Here is a 20,089-nt window from a genome sequence, read left to right on the forward strand (position 1 = left end):
AAATACGACCCGTAGCAACGAACAGCCGGACATACGAAAGCATTTATAGCCAAGCTGAAACGGAGGCAAGAAGTGGTCAAGTTTAGTGAAGGATACAGTAGACCCCTCCCCCCTCCACGGCGCCGTTGGTGGAGATGGCGCATATGGACGTCACGGTGAACACCACGATAAGGTAGGCGAGTAGAAACTGGGCCAAGGTCACTAGGAGACCTGCGTTGCCGACCAGGTACCCTGAAATTGAAGCCAGACATTATCAAATACTGTTATTAATATTATTCCCTTTATTTCATTTTTTCTCTCACGTTAGGTTTTTTACAATATGTATATAAAAGTAAATTATAAAAAACCTAACCTAGGGTGCCGCCAGCAGCGGGGCAGGGCCCAAGCTAAGAGAGGAACCGCCAGAATATCCGCGCCGTGTTCAAGATCACCGCCTTCTCCATCTGACCCTTGATCCAACCACCTAGCGAGTCTCTCTAGGTGTTGGTCGAGACTCTTCGCTATGAGACCGTTCGCTGAAACGACTATCGGGACAATGATCGTCGAATCGCGAGTTAGCGGCGCCGTGGTCAAACCGTGCTTCTACACGACGCGGTAAAACAACCGACGGCACAATGAATGTAGTAACTACTCAGTTATGAAGGTGTAAAACGTGATGATCTCCGGCGCCGTCTACGAGATCGTAGAGACTGCCATACAGTCGCCATCAGATATATCGGAGCGGCCAAGGCGCTCACAAATATCTGAACACACCTCTATTATCAAGGCGTTAGAGTGCATGTCCATAGGCGCTCCTCTTCGGCCCTACGCGGAACTCGGACTTCAGCCTTCGTAATAGCTGTGTCCCCATACAGCCTACCCGTATTTGTTTTCTTAAGTTCAACTCACGCTTGACTGCAGACGTCTTATAGGTTTTCCTGTAATCTATAGGTAAAGAACTATTTTGTGTATTTTTCTAAAATTTTAGACCCAGTAGTTCCGGAAATAAGGAAAGGGATAGGATCAATAAAATAACAGTTTACTTAATTCTTTTAATTTTAAATTTTCAGACGAATCGGACTTCACTTAAATGATCACGTCCGATATATCATATCAAATTAATAAATGACAACTAATTAAAGTTTTTGAAAATTAGTTATTCGAATAACATGTTGCTACATATCTCACTTTACTCTCCATTATTCATAAACAATACAGAGCACGAAAGACAACTGCCACTTGGACCTCGTGGCCTCAAATTAACTTTTCATCGTCGAAAAACCTGAGTTCTTCTCCCTCCGCTAGAGGTTCAAAGTACTTATCCACCATAGCATCTGTTACCTCCGCTAGTGTTCCTGGCTGCCAGTTCGGACGATCAGCTCTACCCACCAGGACTGATCTGAGCCCCTCCTGTGCGTTGTAGCTACCTATACAGTGGCACAAAACGCGGTGCACCATTCGGAGACCCTCCTTCAGGTCAAGGGTCTTCCCAAGTTGCAGCGTCCGAAGGCTAACCTTAAGCATGGTTGGGCATAATGGAGCCATCATCTCCAAAGTCTGTTTAGACCATTCACTGTCCACGTTTCTAAGTCTTTCGATGACTTCTTCAACGGTATCAGCAGAGAAGCAGTAGTCTATATCTTTTAAGAAAGGAGCTAAAGAGAATTCTCCCAGCGGCTCGCTGAACGCATTCAAACGAGCCTCTATATCCTCAACTTTACAGTGAAACAGCTCAAGTTCAAGCTCTCGTAAGCGGGAGCTTGGAACAAAGTGGGTAGCTATGCCAGACAATATTACGTCTTTACTTTTCAAGCGTTTGCCAGTCAATGACATGTAGAATCCTAAATGACTATTTAGTTTTGGTAAAAAGTTTGGAGCGCCTGCGCACCAACCAATGCGAGCTTCTGGCATGGCAACTACAGTTCGCTCCGTGGCAATTTTATACCTGCCATTGGCAACTAACATCAAACCGCCGCCTACCGCTGCGCCATCCATGAACGCTATGTAAGGAATCCTGTTTTGAGACACAAGATATTTGTTGTTGCATTCTGCGGATATCCAAGCGTATTTAGTAGGGTCGTGGTCAGAAGATAGGAGCCATTTGAGATCCGCTCCAGCGCTGAAGTTGTCTCCAGCTCCTTTGAAGAACACTCTTGAGCAGCTCTTTTCCCAGGATCGAAGGATAGGATGTAACTGCGCCGATATGCTGTAGTTCATAAGATTGAGTTTTGGTCGATTGAATGTTATAACGCCAGTGGTATCCAATTTCTCAAACAGTATTTTTGGTGTTTGGATATTTGTTTTTATTCCTTTTGCCTGGTATAAAATTGTGATCAACGGATTTTTGAATAAACTGTGTAGGTTTTTTGAATAGTATAAGATAGTCATGATGAACCAATTAGTTTTGAACACTTTACTATAAGCTTGACTAAAAACAGAGCGGTAACACAGTATACGGAGAGATACCAATTCTTGAATAATTATACACATTGGCAAGAAAACTACTAGGACTGACAAGAGTCGTGACTTAGCAGAACATTTCAAAGTCTATAATCAAAACACCATAAAAAAGACACCCACGTTTTGGCAATAAATAATTTACGATTTACCTGACACTACGAAATGCGTTGAACCAAGTTTTAAACATTGTGTTATGGCTCAGTAGCAAGGGCGTAGCCAGCCGGTGAACTAGGGGGAGGGGGGGGGGAGTAAATTTGACTAGGGGGGGCAGCTGCCCTTCCCTGCCTGTACCTGCCTACGCCCATGCTCAGTAGTAGTGTGTGACGCCAGGGAAACCACGACACAAACGTGTACCCATGTGTGTGAGTGTTACAAGTATGTTCGCAATGCTTGATTTGTCAAAGTCGGATTAAGATATTTGTTTTTTTTTATTTCAGATAATAATTATAAGACTTAGGAGCATTTAAGAGGCCGTTATCGATTTTAGTCGCAAAAATGTTAAATTGATAGATTTAGTACATGAAATTGTACACTTTTTGTTAACTATTAGAAATAACAAGTACTGGTTTCTATTAGCACGTCTTGTTATCTTTCATTTCAATAAATCATTTTTTTTAACAGATTCACTTAATTAGTAATGATTTTTTTCTGATGGACGTTTAAGTAAACGCGCGTAAAGCACTGATTTTAAAGCTCTTATTTGCAAATTTCGTAAAGTTTGGACTGCTAATAAAAGGTAATTTTGTATGACACACATCCTTTACTTCAACTTTAATAAACTACATTTTTGTTATTATTTTATGTTATTAGCGAAATCAATTTTCTCCAAAAACTACTTCAAAACAAGTGACAATTTCTCTGAAAATCGACTTAATTTCAAGGTAATTTTGATACTTAAACAATCTACAATATTTGTATAATTCACCACCATGATTTGTTGATGAATTTTTAAAAACTGTTCCTTTTCGTCACATATTACCGGGGACGCATGTTTGCGACCTCAGTATTAAATGGCAAGAACACGTGCTAATAGAAACCAATACTTGTTATTTACATATTACGTAACAAAAGGTAACATTTCAACGACTAAATCTATCAATTATACATTTTTGCTCTAAAATCGTTACCGGGCTCTTAAAAATTATATGGAATTTGATTATTGCTCCTAAAATATATAATAATCAAAAAAACTAAAAAGTCAAATGAATGGGTATTGCTATGATAAATATACAATAAATTGTACAAAAATATTTTCAAGTCAACCAGAGAGGAAAATGGGGACTACATTTGTAGAGTAGTCGTCCTCTTAAACGTACTCATAAACAGATTCCAATACAGTCATATTATTAAGATAAATGTACATAACCGCAGAATGTGTAACACTCCACACCACATGTCATGTGTCATTCCGATAAAGTCATGAATCATTTTAGAACATAACAATATGGGTGGTTATTTCATTAAACAATTTATAGCAACGGCCTATCGTTACTGTAAAATATGCCTACTTAAATAGGCCTGACCTGAACCCTTCAATGAATGAATCCCTAGTTTTTTTTGTATCTGTTTTTTTCTATTATTATTTTAGTTATTTTTTGTAATTGTATTTTATACTTAATTGTTGATGTGCTTGTTTTTGCTTGTATGTAAATTCCATGTTGACGTGTAAAAGTGCCCTTGTGGCCTATTTGCTGAATAAATGTTGAAGTTGAAGTTCAAACACTCCACACCCTGGAGACTCACCCATTCTGATGAAGACCAGAGCACTGAACATGGACAGCACGACGGGGCAGAAGACCCCGGCGAAGGTCCCCACCTTCTTGATGCCGGCCCGCTCTGACCGGAACTCTCCGAATTCCACATATCCTGGAAACAACAGGATTTTTTTATCATAGATCAATTATCGTCAGAAGCGCCGGTGGCCTAGCGGTAAGAGCATGCGACTTGCAATTTGGAGGTCGAGGGTTCAAACCCCGGCTGGTACCCATGAGTTTTTCGGAACTTATGTACGAAATATCATTTGATATTTAGCAGTCGCTTTTCGGTGAAGGAAAACATCGTGAGGAAACCGGACTAAATCCAATAAGGCCTAGTTTACCCACTGGGTTGGAAGGTCGAATGGCAATCGCGTTCGTAAAAACTAGTACCTACGCCAATTCTTGGGATTAGTTGCCAAGCGGACCCTAGACTCCCATGAGCCGTGGCAAAATGCCGGGATAACGCGAGGAAGATGAATTATCGTCAGGGATCAATCCAAAGGAACGGAAAAAAAACCATAATGATGTGTGGGTTGTTACCGTTCCTTAAGCCACCAACGGATCAACAGCTGACTTTAGCTTTCATTATACAATTCTCTTAATCACTTTATGAGTTATCGCCCGGGAAGAACTTGGTACATGGTATGAAAGTAAAAAATCTGTTGCTGACTTAGGTAAGGGGCCCACTGATTACAAGTTCACCTGACGCTATCGGCCTGTCAGTTATTCGCTTTTGCGAATATATGACAGGCCGATATCGTCCGGCGACCTGGTAATCAGTGGACGTCTTTACGGTCCAAAGTCCATTAGATCTAATCCAATGTTGTTTCCTGATGAAATGAAAATTAACAGATATCCTTCAGACCCCTAGGTCCTAACCCATAGCAGTAAAGAAAAGAGTCATAATATCATCATACAATTTAGCATTTTTAACCGACTTCAAAAAAGGAGGAGGTTCTCAATTCGACTGATTTTTTTTTTGTATGTTGTGTGAACCGATTTTCAAATTTTTTTTTAATCGAACGGGTATAACCCCGAGATGGTCCCGTTGGCACCAAGTCGGGGGTCTGATGATGGGATCTTGGAGAAATCGAGGGAACTCTTCAAATGTTATAGGTACATGTATGGCGCTTTTGGTAATTTCTGAAGTCGGTTATATTTTTTGTTGAAAAGTTTTTTCATTAAGCATTTTAAAATAGTGTCTAGATAACGATTGGTGCGTTATTACAAACATTTTCTCGGGCGCGCAGACAGACGGACATGTCGAATAAGGAACTACGGAACCTTAAAGAGAACTTGAAATAGACGTGTATAGTCAAAGAAAGTCACATTTAAGTACCATAAAATCAGTATTTCAATGAACTTTTGTCCCCTGGACAACTAATCGTAACCATGGCAACGAGTGACGCTAAAAAGATGATTCTCCCAAATATCAAAAAGTGGCGCCATCTTACCGGGCACAACCTAAAGATTATGGCGCTCGCTCGCATCGCTCGAAACGATGTCGCCATACCTTTGGCCTTTGATCTATTAGATGGCGCCACTTTTTGATATTTAACAAAGACACATATCATTAAAGAATAAGGATCAAAGTCAAATGGCGTTTTAACAGTTTTAATAATTTGTCGAAACATGGCAGTAAAGGAGAATGGGCAATTTGTCCCATGGACGTATACTGTTGAGACATATCTCGTTTGAAAGGGTTTACTCTTAGCATTATTTTATTGTATGACACCAACTTTGGATAACGTGCAGGGACTGAGCAATTAAAAAAAAAGAGTGGCGAATATAAACTGTTGTTTTACAAAGTACTTGTTACGTAGCCGGTTGTTAGGTGTTTTGTATGAAAGAATATGAGAAATTCTAGATTTCTGTTTACCACTACTTACGTTTAAGTACGTACAGGGCTGGAATTAGTTGATATAACATATGCTTGAATTAAAAATACTGCTATTAAACACTGAAACTTGCTTGTATACTCAAGCCATATATATCATTTAAAAGACATTTTTATAAGGTATTTTAATATATATATACTTGCACTCAAATGCTTGCAGGGGCGGTAATAAAACGAGTTTTTTTCGTTAATTAATTGTGGTAAATGCCGCTTTGTTTGTTCTACCTGGCACTAGATGGAGCCTTGGTAGCAGTTTGGGTAATTTTTACTATTGGTATATACAATTGAGTCATATCCTATTTGGAAGGTCTTCAATTAAGCATTAATTACTTATATGACACCAAAGACCGAAAGTGTCCAGGGAAGATGATATTAATAATTTTGATCATGTGGCTACAAAGTTTCCTTTGACAATTCACCTCTATTTCAAATTCTCTTTGCCTTAATGTGTGTTTTCGTTTCATTACGATTTCAATAATAGCACCAACCTGACCTCGGTGGTTGAGAAATGCCGATTTTTACACTCGACATCCGTTTATTGTTAGTCACGCTTTTTGCGCTAAACATCAAGGTGACGAAAAAAAAACTTATTGCTTTCATATTTACTAATTATTTTTCATTACATTTGCTCGAAAAAGGTCTTTTTTTTCATTTTTTTTTTTGACGATCATGATAGAATTTCTTATTTTTTTGACATCAATGCAAATTTATTATGTAATTGTCTTTCATGAAATAAATCATCTAATCTAATCTATTTCATGTGTGTACTAAAGGCCAAATGCCTATATTGTTCCCCCGGGAGTTATGGATTGTGAAAAAAAGATTTAAAAAAAAAGTTATAACTCTATACAATACTTGTTAAACGTCATGATATACACGGTGTAACAAGAGGAAACCGAAAGATTTTAACAGCGTATTCCTGATCACATTTAGACACTAAAAGGTCATATATACTTTTCTGGATTTCACCTAGTTTCAGAATAAGTACCAATAAATAAATAAAAATATCATATTGTAACTTAAGTGCAAAACGCCTCTTTGATGGCGATGATGCCATTATTTACTAAATATCCTTATTGATAGATGTCAGAAAGTGACAAGTGACCTTTGCAAAAAGTAGGTTTAACAAAAAATATCGTAAAAAAATATTTTCAGTGTCAATTTTACCATAAAATTACCTTTTTATGTACAAATACATTCAAAAATTTGAAAAAAAAAAACATTTTTTTGCGCGATTTACTTACTCTTATTTTTTTTCTTTCTTTTGCCATCTCGTGTGTGGTTAAAATCTTTGGGGTTCCTCGTGTTACACCGTGTATATGAGTTTTAAAAATATTTAATTTGATTAATTTAATAGCTAAGTAAGTAATTAAAATATTTTTACACTTAAAATATCACTGATATTTCTTACATATGCTAAGCTTCGAAAATTTCCAATGTGTACTACCTACCAATGTACGAGCGGGGATTTGAACTTGCAACCTCAGAATTGAGAGTAGCACGCCCTTACCACTAAGCTACCAACGTTTTTCCGAATTTATTCCATTCCTATGAATAAAGAACAATACTAGAATTAATACCTACCTTCATTTGAGCTCTTTTCAGACATTTCGCAACTCTGCGTCCACTTACAGCACATATTTATTATTTGTGCGTGTTTATAATTAATTATATTTCAATTTTTTGATAATTCACTCATGCACTGAAGAAACACATACAAAATTTAAAACTACCCATTGACATATATCTAAGGACGGGCCTTACGGGCAATAATAATGGGGGTCAGTACACAACTTCGAGCCAATCATGCAGTCTAACGCCAACGCGATTGGTTGATGAGTTCGCATCACGCGCTAGATTGGTCGCCACTATTTGCCGAGAGCCCTTGCCGCACTAACGCCGGCTATCGTAATCCGCTTCGCCGGCTCCTTGCTTCCTACAACCAAAACTTTACTGCGATAGATATATTCCACCTGCCCACCGCTAAATATAGAAAAGCCTTATCAGATTGTTTAATATATATTAATGTATACTAATTTAATTTATAATTGCCGTGTTTAGCCAGAGATACATTTAAACTATTATTAGCATAGTAAAATTGTATATCTGTCCTACCTTCTTCAACTTTATGTGTATAAGTAACTTGTGGATAACGTTGTTGGCTGTACATAAAAACAATACTTATAATGTAACACCATTTGTAGATTGTATTTGTATAGTTGTTTGTTATCCCTTAAAAACAATAAAATTAAAATTAAATTAAACTAGTTGAGTTAGTATATCTCCAACTTGCGCTACGCTGATGATACAGTTGTACTCACCACAAATATCGATGTCGTGAAGCTGATTCTAAGTAGACTAGAGGTAGAAACCAACAAGCTAGGGCTGGCAGTGAACAGGCAGAAGACCAAACTTATGGTGCTAGATCGCGCAGGCAAGCTAAAAGATGCTCATGATATTCAAGGCATAGATAGTGACCAGCTTTACACAAATTGTGACGTTTTCTATGAAAAGGGACCTTATTATCGATGGCGCTTCCGCCGTTATAAGCGATGCTCCGATACAAATACAACGCTGCGCGACGCAGTGCGGCGTAAGCGCCATCGACAAGAAGGTCCCTTTTCATAAATAATGCCACAGTTAACAGTGATGGAAGTTGTATCCCAGAGATCAAGCGCCGAATCGCCATGGCGAAAGATGCAAAGACCCACCGCCGCCGCCGCCTTCCAAACCGCCTGGAAGAATCGTGGCATCAGCTTCCATACTAAATCACGCCTAGTAAGAGCCATGGTTTTCCCAGTTTTCATGTACGACGCAGAAATGGACAGTACTCACTAGAGAGAGACAGAGGATAGACGTATTCGAAATGTGGTGCTGGAGGCGAATGCTTAGGATATCCTAGACGGCCCGGCGCACAAATGCGTCAATCCTCTCACAGCTGGGCATCAAAACACGTCTGTCCACCATATGCCAACATCGGTTGCTATCCTACTTTGGCCATGTTATGCGTAGAGGTGATGAAAGTTTGGAGAAGGTCGTCCTGTTCGGATAAGTGGAAGGCGAAAGACCGCAGGGCCCCCCACCCCACCAACTATATCGTCCGACCAAGTTAAGAAGGCCACCTCAGGCAAACTCCATCAAACAGTGAGGGCTACGGGAGATCGAGACCGATGGAGACAAATCATAGGAGCTGCAAAACCAAGAAGAAAGAAGAAATTGAGTTAGACTGCACGATTGGCTCGAATTTGTGAGTGACACCGCTGAACTAGTACCATTCTTAGTGCCCGTAGTAAGGCCCGTCCTTAAATATATGTCAATGAAACTACCTAATTATGTATCAACAATTTTAGTGTAATTTTAGTGCAGTCGTGTAAAAATATTAGATGGCGGCCGTTTTTTAAAATTTCGACTACCAATTTATGGGCGTTTCCGATCTATTCCACGCTATTTTCTGTATCAACACCACAAACAATGAAGTATGCGCGTGCGCGCCTTTACGTTGCGCCAGACACCGGTGCACTGATAATGTTTGTCTGTGGAGTGTGGACGGCGGTTATCGCGAGCGGTCAGCCGAATGCAGTAAATAATGTCAATTGTAACAGGTCAAGGTATTTTATTGTTTTAAATTATGCTCCATTGTTCATATTTCTGATTTATAAGAAAATAATTGTTACGATGGCTTTTGAAAATTAATTTAGAAGTGGTGAGCCCTACTTCTTTAAATACCGTAAAATGTGCCAACTTTGCTCCAAAATTACAGATAATAACAGATAATATTATGTACACATTGAAAACAGAAAATGTAAACAAAAAATAACAGATAATATTATGTACACATTGAAAACAGAAAATTACACACTTGGGTCCAGCACTGTGTGCAGTAGGGAAAAGACCCTGTCTCAGCATGTTGTTGCTATTCGCAAACAAGGCAAATCACAACGCTGTTATTCTGCCAAGGCCTTAGGGAGTGACATGTAATGTATTTGACATTATGTTTACTTTTTTGACAGATTTTGATATCCAATATTGCATCAAACAATGTGAAATCGCCTTAAATCAACATACCTTCTCCTGCAGGTCTAGGAGCGGGCGTGCGACCGAACCGCGCGCGAAGCGAGCCCATGAACCCACGGGGCCCGCGGTTTGTGCTGGGGGAGAGCGGGCTGAGAGTCTCCGCCATTGGTGGTTTTGTATCTGCAATTTAAATTTATGATATTATTGACTTGTAAAAGGTCTGTTGAGGACAACTTGCAGAATCATTTTTTTAAGGTTTTTATATGCCACCAGTCTTGCTTAAAATCAATTCCGGTGTCTAAGAAATTGATATTAAACAAAATAGAACATATGTATAAACTAATAAAATGATGTTTCACTAAATAAATGGTTTCTGTTATCCTAATTCTTTGTAACCTTTGTTTATTGTTCTTTCTCCCATAAAATATTTAAAAACTCTATTTTATTCAAGCAAATGGTTTGATCCAATATTCCGGTGTGACACATCACAAAATACCTACTCTTATAATTATTATTAACGTTTAAGCAGACCTTTAAGTGGATTTATAATCTTACAAGGTTGTTTTTGTTTGTAATTGTATTAGTTAATGAGATTAATATTAAATTGGCATACTTACTTAAATGTATGTCTTCCATTGCATCAAACTGATCACCCTAATTTCACTACAGTATTTTTCTATCAACATTCAGCCACAAAGTGACAAGGTACTACAGTACTTAATTATCCTTCAGACTTATAATTCAGTTACTTGGCATAGCTCTAACCTGATTAGTAAGCAGTAGTTATGTGAGCAATTGGCATAACAATGTACAATCAATGCCTATTGGAAACAGTTCCAAGTAAAAAAAACTTTGATCTGTGTTATTGTTGTGAGGAGTGAGCAAAGTACTCTTGCAATTTTTGCTGCCGCTTATCTGGTGTCTTTTGTGACCTAATTCTCTAGCTAACAGATGAAATCATAACTTTAAAACACTAGACTTTAAAACTCCTTATGAGCAATTTAAAAAAAAGTTTCTTAGTTCAAAGTTGTTAGATCTTATCACACACACGGATAACTAATTTAGCGTTAAATTAGAAAAAACTGCGTGAGACAACAGTTGTAAATCCGCTTTGTTAGAAGGAGAACAACTAAAAAATCTACTCACTGTTTCTTCAATAATGGGGCGTCAAATTATTGGTTCAGCTGTTGAGCATTGCTATAACGGCAGTCTGAAGTCATAGCTTTGTTTCGGAGTGTAAATATTGTTTGTTATCTTTTCGAGAACGATGAAACGCACGGAAATACGACTTCAATTCAATTGATAATACAATAATCAGAAATTTTGACAGCAAGTAAGTTAGTGACAAGTTCGAGCAAAACAAAACAAATCTTTATATTATTTTGTAACGATAATAAACCGCTCGTATATATATTAACTATAGATAAAAATGATCATAAAATTGAAATTTCTGTCATCTAGAAGTAATATTGTGTGTAATTGAATACTACATATTTTATTTTTATAATTCGGTAGTTCTAAATAAAAAGTCTACTCGAATGTCTGATTTTGACGGAACGACGGAACTGTCACTCTTTTTTTTACAATTGTGGCCTGGATGCGAGGTCTTTAAGCCAAAAGTGTCACTGCAAAGAGTAGTATATATGGAAGGTAGAGGTAAGGAACAGAAACTCCTTGAGGCAGAATAGGGTTGTTTCCATCTACAAATCTTAGGTGGGCAGAATTGTATCCCAATAAAGTCTTTTGGATTATAAGAACATGTTAAACGACTTTTAGGGGAAGTGTAATGACCATATTTTTGTAAATATTGAATTTAAAATATCTTTTGGCACACGTCACGTGACCAAACTCGAAACGTCATTGAAGATTCTGATGACGTCACAACTCTCGGATTGACACTGTTGACAGTTAGGCGATAAACAACAAATGACAAATGGTAGTTCGTATTTTCTACGTGTGTACGTAGTTATGTGTCAAACCGTAAACTGTGACGTCACACAATTTTCGAAGAACGTTTTGGGCGCGAAAGCATCTGTCAAAATATATTTTGTGATTTTAACATATTTAAAGCCGTTTTTAGTATAAATGTTGAATTTTAGGGCAACTTTTAGTTAATATAGAACGTAATACAAGCGTTTCAAAAAATTGGAGACAACCCTATTGTTGCAAGTGTCCAGCTGTCAGCTATAAATACTAGTTCCAAATCTCTCCAGCGGCGGTATCATGGTTCCATTTTTATCACTTGTCACTATGCCCGTCACTTTCGCGCTTACATATCAAATATCAAACATTTATTCAGCAAATAGGCCACAGGGGCACTTTTACATGTCCATTTTTACAAACAATAAATTAAAAAAAAAAAAACAATTACAAATATCGAATCTATGAAATAATAAATACTTTATTAGAGATGTATACTGTCTCTAAATGTCAAATTACACAAAAAAAACTATGATAAAAAAATAAAACCATAAAATACTAACTACATACTTGTTAGAACGTGACAGGCATGGTGACAAATGATAAAGAGCTGACCATCTTAGCCCTGCTGCAGCGGTATCATGGTCGTGTTTTTGTCACTTGTCATATCATGCGTCACGTTCGCACTTACGTATTTGTTAGAGCGTGACAGGTAGGGTGACAAATGATAGACAGCCGACCATCTTAGCCCAGCTGAGTAGCGGTTGAGTAGCTAAGAAGCTAGGCGTTATTGACGGAGTGAAGTGCGCTGTCTATGATTAGATTTTTTTCTCGGCTACTATGCCTATGACATAGCTTTATCTATATAGCTATTATCTATAATATATGATAAAGATATGACAGCAACTATGCCTATGGTATTTTCGTTGGAAGTTTGCATGTACATCATATATTTTTTTTAGGTTTATCATTCTCTTATTTTAGAAGTTCGCGCAAACTATTCAGTTTAGAAAAAAAATATATTAGAAACCTCAATATCATTGTTGAAGACCTATCCATAGATACCCCATTATGACGTATTAAAAAAAACTACTTACTAGATCTGATCTCGTTCAAACCAATTTTCGGCGGAAGTTTGCATAACGTAGTGATTATATGCTCTTTGGTTTGCATGGTAATGTAGATCATATATTTTTTTGTTTTATCATTCTCTTATTTTAGAAGTTACAGGGGGGGGGGGGGGGGGGGCACACATTTTACCATTTTGTAAGTGTCTCTCGCGCAAACCATTCAGCTTAGAAAAATTAAACCTTAATATCATTTTTTAAGACCTATCCATAGATAACCCACACGTATGGGTTTAATGAAAAAAAAAAACTTGAGTTTCAGTTCTAAGTATGGGGAATTTTTGTGTGGAAATCTTAATGCGGTTCACAGAATGACGAATCCATAAGGGTTCCGTAGCCAATGGCAGAAAACGGAACCCTTATAGATTCGTCACGTCCGACTGTCTGTCCGATTATGTCACAGCCACTTTTTTCCGAAACTACAAGAGCTATACTGTTCAAACTTGGTAAGTAGATGTATTCTATGAACCGCAGTAAGATTTTCACACAAAAATAGAAAAAAAAAACAATAAATTTTGGGGGTTCCCCATACTTAGAATAGAACTGAAACTCAAAAAATCTTTTTTCATCAAACCCATACGTGTGGGGTATCTATGGATAGGTCTTCAAAAATGATATTGAGGTTTATATTACCATTTTTTTCTAAACTGAATAGTTTTTGCGCGAGAGACACTTCCAAAGTGGTAAAATGTGCCCCCCCCCCTGTAACTTCTAAAATAAGAAAATGATAAACCTAAAAAATATATATGATGTACATTACCATGCAAACTTCCACCGAAAATTGGTTTGAACGAGATCTAGTAAGTAGTTTTTTTTTAATACGTCATAAATGGTACGGAACCCTTCATGGGCGAGTCCGACTCGCACTTGGCCGCTTTTTGCCATTTGGCTACGGACCCTAAAAAGGTATAAAATTGAAATAACACAAACATTGGTTTAAACTGGTATTGTTTCACCTTATTGCCTGAACATAAAATCACAAACTCATAGTCATTTGGAACAAAATTACAAACCAAAATGAATGTTTTGTTTGACTTAAAAATTAGCTTAAAATTAAAGATGCGGCATTAACTATATTCTGTCTAGAGACTCGAGCATGATGATGCTGTTTCCTCTGATTACCTGAAAAAAGGTACAGAGAAACTTAGAAACATTGAAATATAATACTTCCATAAACTCCTTTTTATTTGGAACTGTGGCTAGAGAGAAAGAGAAGTTCTATAATTCTGATATTTAACAGATATTATAACAAGAGGGAAAGTGCAACTTGAAAAAATAATTTTGTCATATATAATAAACAAAAAAATCATCTTAATTTTACTCTAATGAGGTAATGAGCTTAATTAGCAGTGTTCATTATACGTGATATTTTCAAAGGTAGGTACATAGTCATTATCACATGCAAAAAGTGCCAATTTCAATCCAATTCCAGCCCGAGAAAAGGAAGTGGAGGCCTGGCTCAGATTGAAACGTTTTAAGGCTCTCGAACTAGTGCCTTGTTGACAGTAAGTTACTCTACACATCAAAGACACATTTAATCTTTTGACCGCCAAAGACATCATATGACGCGCACAACTACAGCCCAATACCAACCTTCATGCGTACCGACAAGGTTCACGATTACGCGCCGCGTGCGATAGGCGTGGCGTTCAAAAGGTTAAGCTCTTTGCACATGTTATTTAATTCAGAATCTTAAATCAAAAAGATGTAACCTGGTTTAGGAAGTAGGAATCCTAAAAAGTAGCCTAGTAAAATTGGACTAACTAGGAACTAATTTTAAGGATCCTAGTTTGGATGATAGGATGACTAGATTAAGTAAGGTTTGAGAATTGTTTTACTTACCACCATGCCAATGTTGTTCCTCTGACCATCCTTGCACTCCTCCACTGACTCGTCAAGCACCAGGTTCATGAAGGGATCAAACCCTCGGAGTACCCCGGTGACTGCACGTCCTGCATTCAGCTTAATGGACAGCTTTTTGTCCATGAACCTGAGAAAGAACACCAATTGAGTAAACCGAAATAAATGTCATATACCTATGAAGAGATGTAGATGGAAGCAGGCGGGCTGTCGATCGCGTGTTGCGTTCATTCAGCCCACATATACCTATGAATGTAAACATGACCAAGACTCCATTGTCCAGATCTGACTTTTTCCTTTGTATATGACATTCAATTCAGTTTATATTTTAAATAGTTGTGTGTCTAATTGAAATGTAAATGTAATGTAATGTAATGAAATAGCCTTTATTACTGAAGTCTTCAGTTATCACAATTACATTAATTTGGTTTCACAACATTGACCTCAACTCGTCCTTTGACGTAGGCCTCCTCCATTTCTTTCCTTTGTTGTTTCCATCCGTCTAATTGAAATAAAATATTGAAATTGAAATCTAATTAAAATAAATAAAAATGTTATAGAAAGTAATTGGAGGAGGCCTTTGCCAATTGGCAACCAGATGCGCAACAGTGGAATAAGAACGAAATTTACGAGTATTGAACGGCATCTGTCAAAAAGGCTTATAATAAATAATAAATAGAAAGTAATTTAATTTGTTCTTTTTTTTTTGTTCTTAGAGGGCTAATTGAAGAACATCTCTTTTAATAAGAAATACTCCATAAAACATACTTGTAATTGGTATACCAAAACATCCCCAGGAATCATTATTAAAGGTTAAGAGATGACATAATATAACCCAGATCCCATTAGTCCCACTAGTTCATTGTAATATAACTATTCAAATTAACTAATTATAAAATAAAACCTCAAGTGCTGATACTGTTCAAACTGCTGGATCGATTTCTATCAAACATAGCTAAGAACCACCGCGAGGAAATTTGCTTTCATGCAAAAAACGAAATCGGGCCATCCGTTAGAGAGCTATGATGCCACACACAGACAGATATTGGCCATATAATATAACCATATAACACCCCTGTTTTAGCGTCAGGGGTTGAAAACAGGTAAGAAATGGTAAAGTTAGCTGTCGGGTAATAAGTATGTAGGTTTTGTAAAGAGATAGCGAAACTCATAAACTCCCGGAAGAATACTTTTCGATCGTAAGATTCATAAGGTAGGAATGGCATGTGTTATTTGCTGTCGAAAATCGAAATAAGGGAGTTTATCTATATTGTAAATATGTTACTAAATTATAAACTGCATTAAACAGTACAATAAAACCTAAAATGCAAAACACGGATGTTAGGTTACAATGGCGTGTAGGACGCCAACTTGAAATTAAGGAAAATACAAGTAGTTTACTTACTTCTTTAATTCCGGAGGATGTGCTTTTGACATTTTGCTATTTTTTTGGTTGTTAAAAGGATTAAAATACTAGTTTCTTTTTTAATTCGAGAGATAAGAAACGTTTTCGTCAAACAACGCAACCCGGGAAATTTAGTGTGACCATATGATGTGATGTGACAGAAATCACAGAAAAAGAAGTTGAAAAAAAACACGAATAAAAACAGAGACATGTCAGTCGCTAAATAACTAAGATTATTGACTGCTTTCATAAAACAGAAGGTTTTAACAATAATTTGTGCATTATCTCTAATATCAGTAATATCGTTAAAAAAAATTAAGATACATGTAAATTACGTCGAAATAAGGTTTTCAGTCTATTATAAGATTTAATAGCAATTGCAAAATAATGCTGCTTTTATCATTTAGCTGGTCACACTTAAATTGAAAGAAACGTTCAAATACCTTTATTCTTTGTTTTAAAATGTACAACGTTTTTCACTTGTAAATGAAGACAAAAAATATAATATATGCTTTTTTTTTCTCACAAATGATATTATAAGTTTTTTTATATGTCAAATACAAATATAAAATTTAATCCTTAGAGTCTAGTATTACAAGTCGACGAATAGAATAAAGATTCTGAATGTACCCCAATTCCCGTGCTTTCTTGGTATTGCTACTGCTAAAAAATTACAAAAATAAGTTGGTCTTTCGATAGCAAAAAATATTCCGGGAAAGTTTCTTATACCAACAAAATATTATGTATATTTCAAAATGTTAAAACCAATAAAACTTAACTGAACTGGAGTCAAAACATTTAGAAAGTGATATTGCCACTGATAAAAATATTTCTTATCGGTTACACAACTCAATTATAGAGATACGTCTTACATACACTTACGTTAGAAATTTGCTATGCTAAAATTGGTAGGATTTTAGTCACACGTCACAACACAAACCTAAAAACAAACCATGTGGTAGATGTATATAGCTATATCAACAAGTAGATACAATAGCAACAAGTCTACAGACAGCTGCTGGGAGGATGCTGATTGTGAGGTATCTCTGTAAACAGCGACTTTCTATTTCCTAAAAATGACTTTTAAGTGATTTTATGTAACATCAGTTCTTAGTGGAAGTTTGTGATTGTGTTTTCGCTCAAAAATGGATGAGTCTGGGATTGATATGGGATTCGATCTCGCCTCGCTTTTGACGAACGATTACGGCGGTGATCAGAAGATTTTGGAGGAGATGACTGCGGCGCAGCAGCAACAGGATTTTATGTTCTACGAACTCAAGTCGAAAGCCGTGCCGATCACAGAAAGGTAAGTGTTAGTCTAATAAGATCTTTTACTCATCTTATGAAGTTAATAAAGTTTGCTCAGGTGAATATTTTTGGCACTACGAATGAATGAGGAACAATTTCTCTAAAGTCAGCGCCCGCGACCCTGAAACCTGGTCTTGGCAAGCCCTCCGTTCCGTGCATTTGTTGATCTTCGCTATACATTATAGACAAGATGCGAGAGCCGACCGTCTCGAGTAGCTCGGAGATAATATCTTACTTAATTATTGCTTTACATATCGTCAAACGGGTCATTATAATTTAATTAGCGTAGTTCGCCGAGTTTGAACAAGCATTAGCAATGAGGATTGAGGTATTTTCGATTTAGGTCGGGTAACATTACCTATTTGTTTACTTTTTTACTCGAGTTTCCCGCCATTTTGGCAAATTAATTACGGGCGCTATTACGTAATTAAAATAGTTATAAAGGTTTAATTTATTTTTATAAGTATTACAATAGAATACGATTTTGACTGCTTGGGAAGCGACGTGAATTGTCTTTAGTGAAGCTTGGGGTCTATCATACTTTCAGAATTGACCTCCTTTGTTAGTTATTACTTCTAGTATCACGTGTTAAATATATTGTAGCGGGGGTCAGGCGGTTTTATAATACGTGTTATTAGTGTGAATTATGTATGGAAAAATTATTAGAGAATTAATACAGGTACCGACACCTAGTATAATCTGATTGTTTAAAAACTGGTGTGAAAGTGGCATTTTATCCACATGTGAGGCAAATCTGATGCAAATTTTAAGTTGTTTCTGACGTTCCTCAGTTTTTTAACTAAAATATGGACACTAGGCACAAAGAATTTCGTACACTGACCCAGCATTACCTATCTCTATTATAGAGTAGCCGGCGATAAATATTGCACATCGGTTTTTCGGCTTTGTAGTGCGTTGTCTCTTTCTCTCTCGTCTCCCATATTCTCTTTCTCAAGACCTATGTGCAATTTATCTCCGGGTACTATATATTGGTTCCCGCTCGCACAGTGGCATTGACCGCCGGCACAGGGCGGGACAGCAATATAATTACACACGTGCGATAGAGATGGGAACAAGACGGGCCAATGTACGAAATTCTTCGTGCTTAGCGTCCTTTACATTCCTGTTACTCCACTGTTATAACTATATCCCGAAAATCGAAGTTTCAATTGCGGGCATTTTTCTCTGTCACTTTAATTACGTCGCAGTGAGAGTAAAAGAGAAAGATCCCCGCAATTTGCGAATTTGGGTTTTCGCGGTAGGCGGCGGGAAGTTCACATTTCTCAAGCCAAGTAGAACATCGATTTTCTCACTCTTAGGATTTATACGAACCATGATTTTAAAATTTAGTTATTTAACTTCTAATTTCATAAATAACGATCCTTGTTCTTTTTCATCTCGTACTATTAGCGCTCTCTCATCGTTTCTAGCGCAAGTGTGCGCGCTTTTATTTATTTTTTAAACTTTATTGCACAGTATAACAACAGAACATGTAAGAGGTAGTTTCAAGGTAGCCCCAATACCTGAAAAAAATAACAGAAAGTCGGCTAAGATGGTACGGACACGTTATGCGAAGAGACGATGACAATGTGGTTCGTAAGGCGCTGGAATTGCCTGAAATAAAACGCGGTAGAGGGCGCCCGCCCGGCACCTGGTGGACAAATATGACCCAAACAATAAAGCATGCCAGGCTAGATATAAAGACCATCCAGGACAGAAGTGCCTGGCGTAAATTAATTAGGAGACCCGACCCCACCTAAAGTGGGAAAAGGAAAAGAAGATGAAGAAGATTGCACAGTATAACAAATAAAGTGGATACAATAAAGAGAATGGCGAACTTAATTCAATTTTTTTAAAGAAAAGTCTGAAAACTGATTCTGATCTTCTAGAAAAAGCCAAAAATATCGTGAGGAAACCGGAGTAATCCCAATAAGCCCAATAAGGCTTGGTTTACTTTACCCTCTGGGTTGGAAGGTCAGATGGCAGTCGCTTTCGTAAACACTAGTGCCTACGCCAATTCGAGGGATTAGTTTCCAAGCCTGGAGTCCGGCTTCATGGAGCCGTGGCAAAATACCATGTTTCTCTTTGCGGCCTAGTAAATTAGGCCGTTTTTACGAATATATGAAGTGCACTAAAAAACAAAAATATCAAAAAAGCAAAACAGTCCGACACAGATATTACTTAATAATAATAATCTGTGTTGAAAAAATCATTGCTCTAGCTTCAAAAACCCCGGAGAAAACAGTCGAGTACGTTTGAATTGAGAAATGACCACTCCTGTTGCCTCTTAAGAGGGAAGAACAGCTTTACGATCCTAGCGAAATAATGGTACTTTTTCTATGATATTCCATTTCGGGAGAAA

The 20,089-nt window shown here is 37.2% G+C and overlaps 3 protein-coding genes across 4 annotated transcripts in view; 1 reads left to right on the forward strand and 2 right to left on the reverse strand.

Annotated features, from left to right (window-relative positions):
* The window catches only part of LOC133530607 (solute carrier family 12 member 9), a 39,889-nt gene extending 28,656 nt beyond the window's left edge, over positions 1-11,233 (reverse strand). The window contains exons 1-4 of the mRNA XM_061868592.1: positions 10,725-11,233; positions 10,159-10,287; positions 4,183-4,305; positions 97-231 (exon numbers count right to left, since the gene is read on the reverse strand). Coding sequence (XP_061724576.1) covers positions 97-231; positions 4,183-4,305; positions 10,159-10,287; positions 10,725-10,743 — 406 coding nt within the window. The 5' untranslated portion in view covers positions 10,744-11,233. The remainder of the gene's footprint in view (positions 1-96; positions 232-4,182; positions 4,306-10,158; positions 10,288-10,724) is intronic.
* A 2,852-nt stretch (positions 11,234-14,085) lies between these two features.
* LOC133530644 (probable small nuclear ribonucleoprotein G) lies at positions 14,086-16,605 on the reverse strand. The gene is made up of 3 exons (XM_061868662.1): positions 16,420-16,605; positions 14,997-15,144; positions 14,086-14,276 (listed from the first exon to the last, which is right to left on the reverse strand). The coding sequence occupies exons 1-3, from the start codon at positions 16,449-16,451 to the stop codon at positions 14,226-14,228; spliced, it is 231 nt and encodes a 76-aa protein (XP_061724646.1). The 5' UTR covers positions 16,452-16,605; the 3' UTR covers positions 14,086-14,225.
* A 339-nt stretch (positions 16,606-16,944) lies between these two features.
* The window catches only part of LOC133530614 (transcription factor EB), a 174,631-nt gene continuing 171,486 nt past the window's right edge, over positions 16,945-20,089 (forward strand). Inside the window, exon 1 of one of the 2 annotated variants that reach the window (XM_061868616.1) lies at positions 16,945-17,725. In XM_061868616.1, the coding sequence (XP_061724600.1) occupies positions 17,565-17,725 (161 nt within the window). In that variant the 5' untranslated portion in view covers positions 16,945-17,564. The remainder of the gene's footprint in view (positions 17,726-20,089) is intronic. The other variant, XM_061868606.1, reaches the window with a different exon arrangement.

Source organism: Cydia pomonella, chromosome 23, assembly GCF_033807575.1.
Source record: "Cydia pomonella isolate Wapato2018A chromosome 23, ilCydPomo1, whole genome shotgun sequence".
Lineage (NCBI taxonomy): Eukaryota > Metazoa > Arthropoda > Insecta > Lepidoptera > Tortricidae > Cydia > Cydia pomonella.

Bases quoted from the DNA above. Each gene is read 5' to 3' on its own strand.
- LOC133530644 (XM_061868662.1), bottom strand. From the start codon at position 16,451: ATGTCAAAAGCACATCCTCCGGAATTAAAGAA. The intron at 15,145-16,419 runs GTAAGTAAACTA...GTTCTTTCTCAG, and splicing joins CATCCTCCGGAATTAAAGAA to GTTCATGGACAAAAAGCTGT. The intron at 14,277-14,996 runs GTAAGTAAAACA...ACCTTTTTTCAG, and splicing joins GGAACAACATTGGCATGGTG to GTAATCAGAGGAAACAGCAT.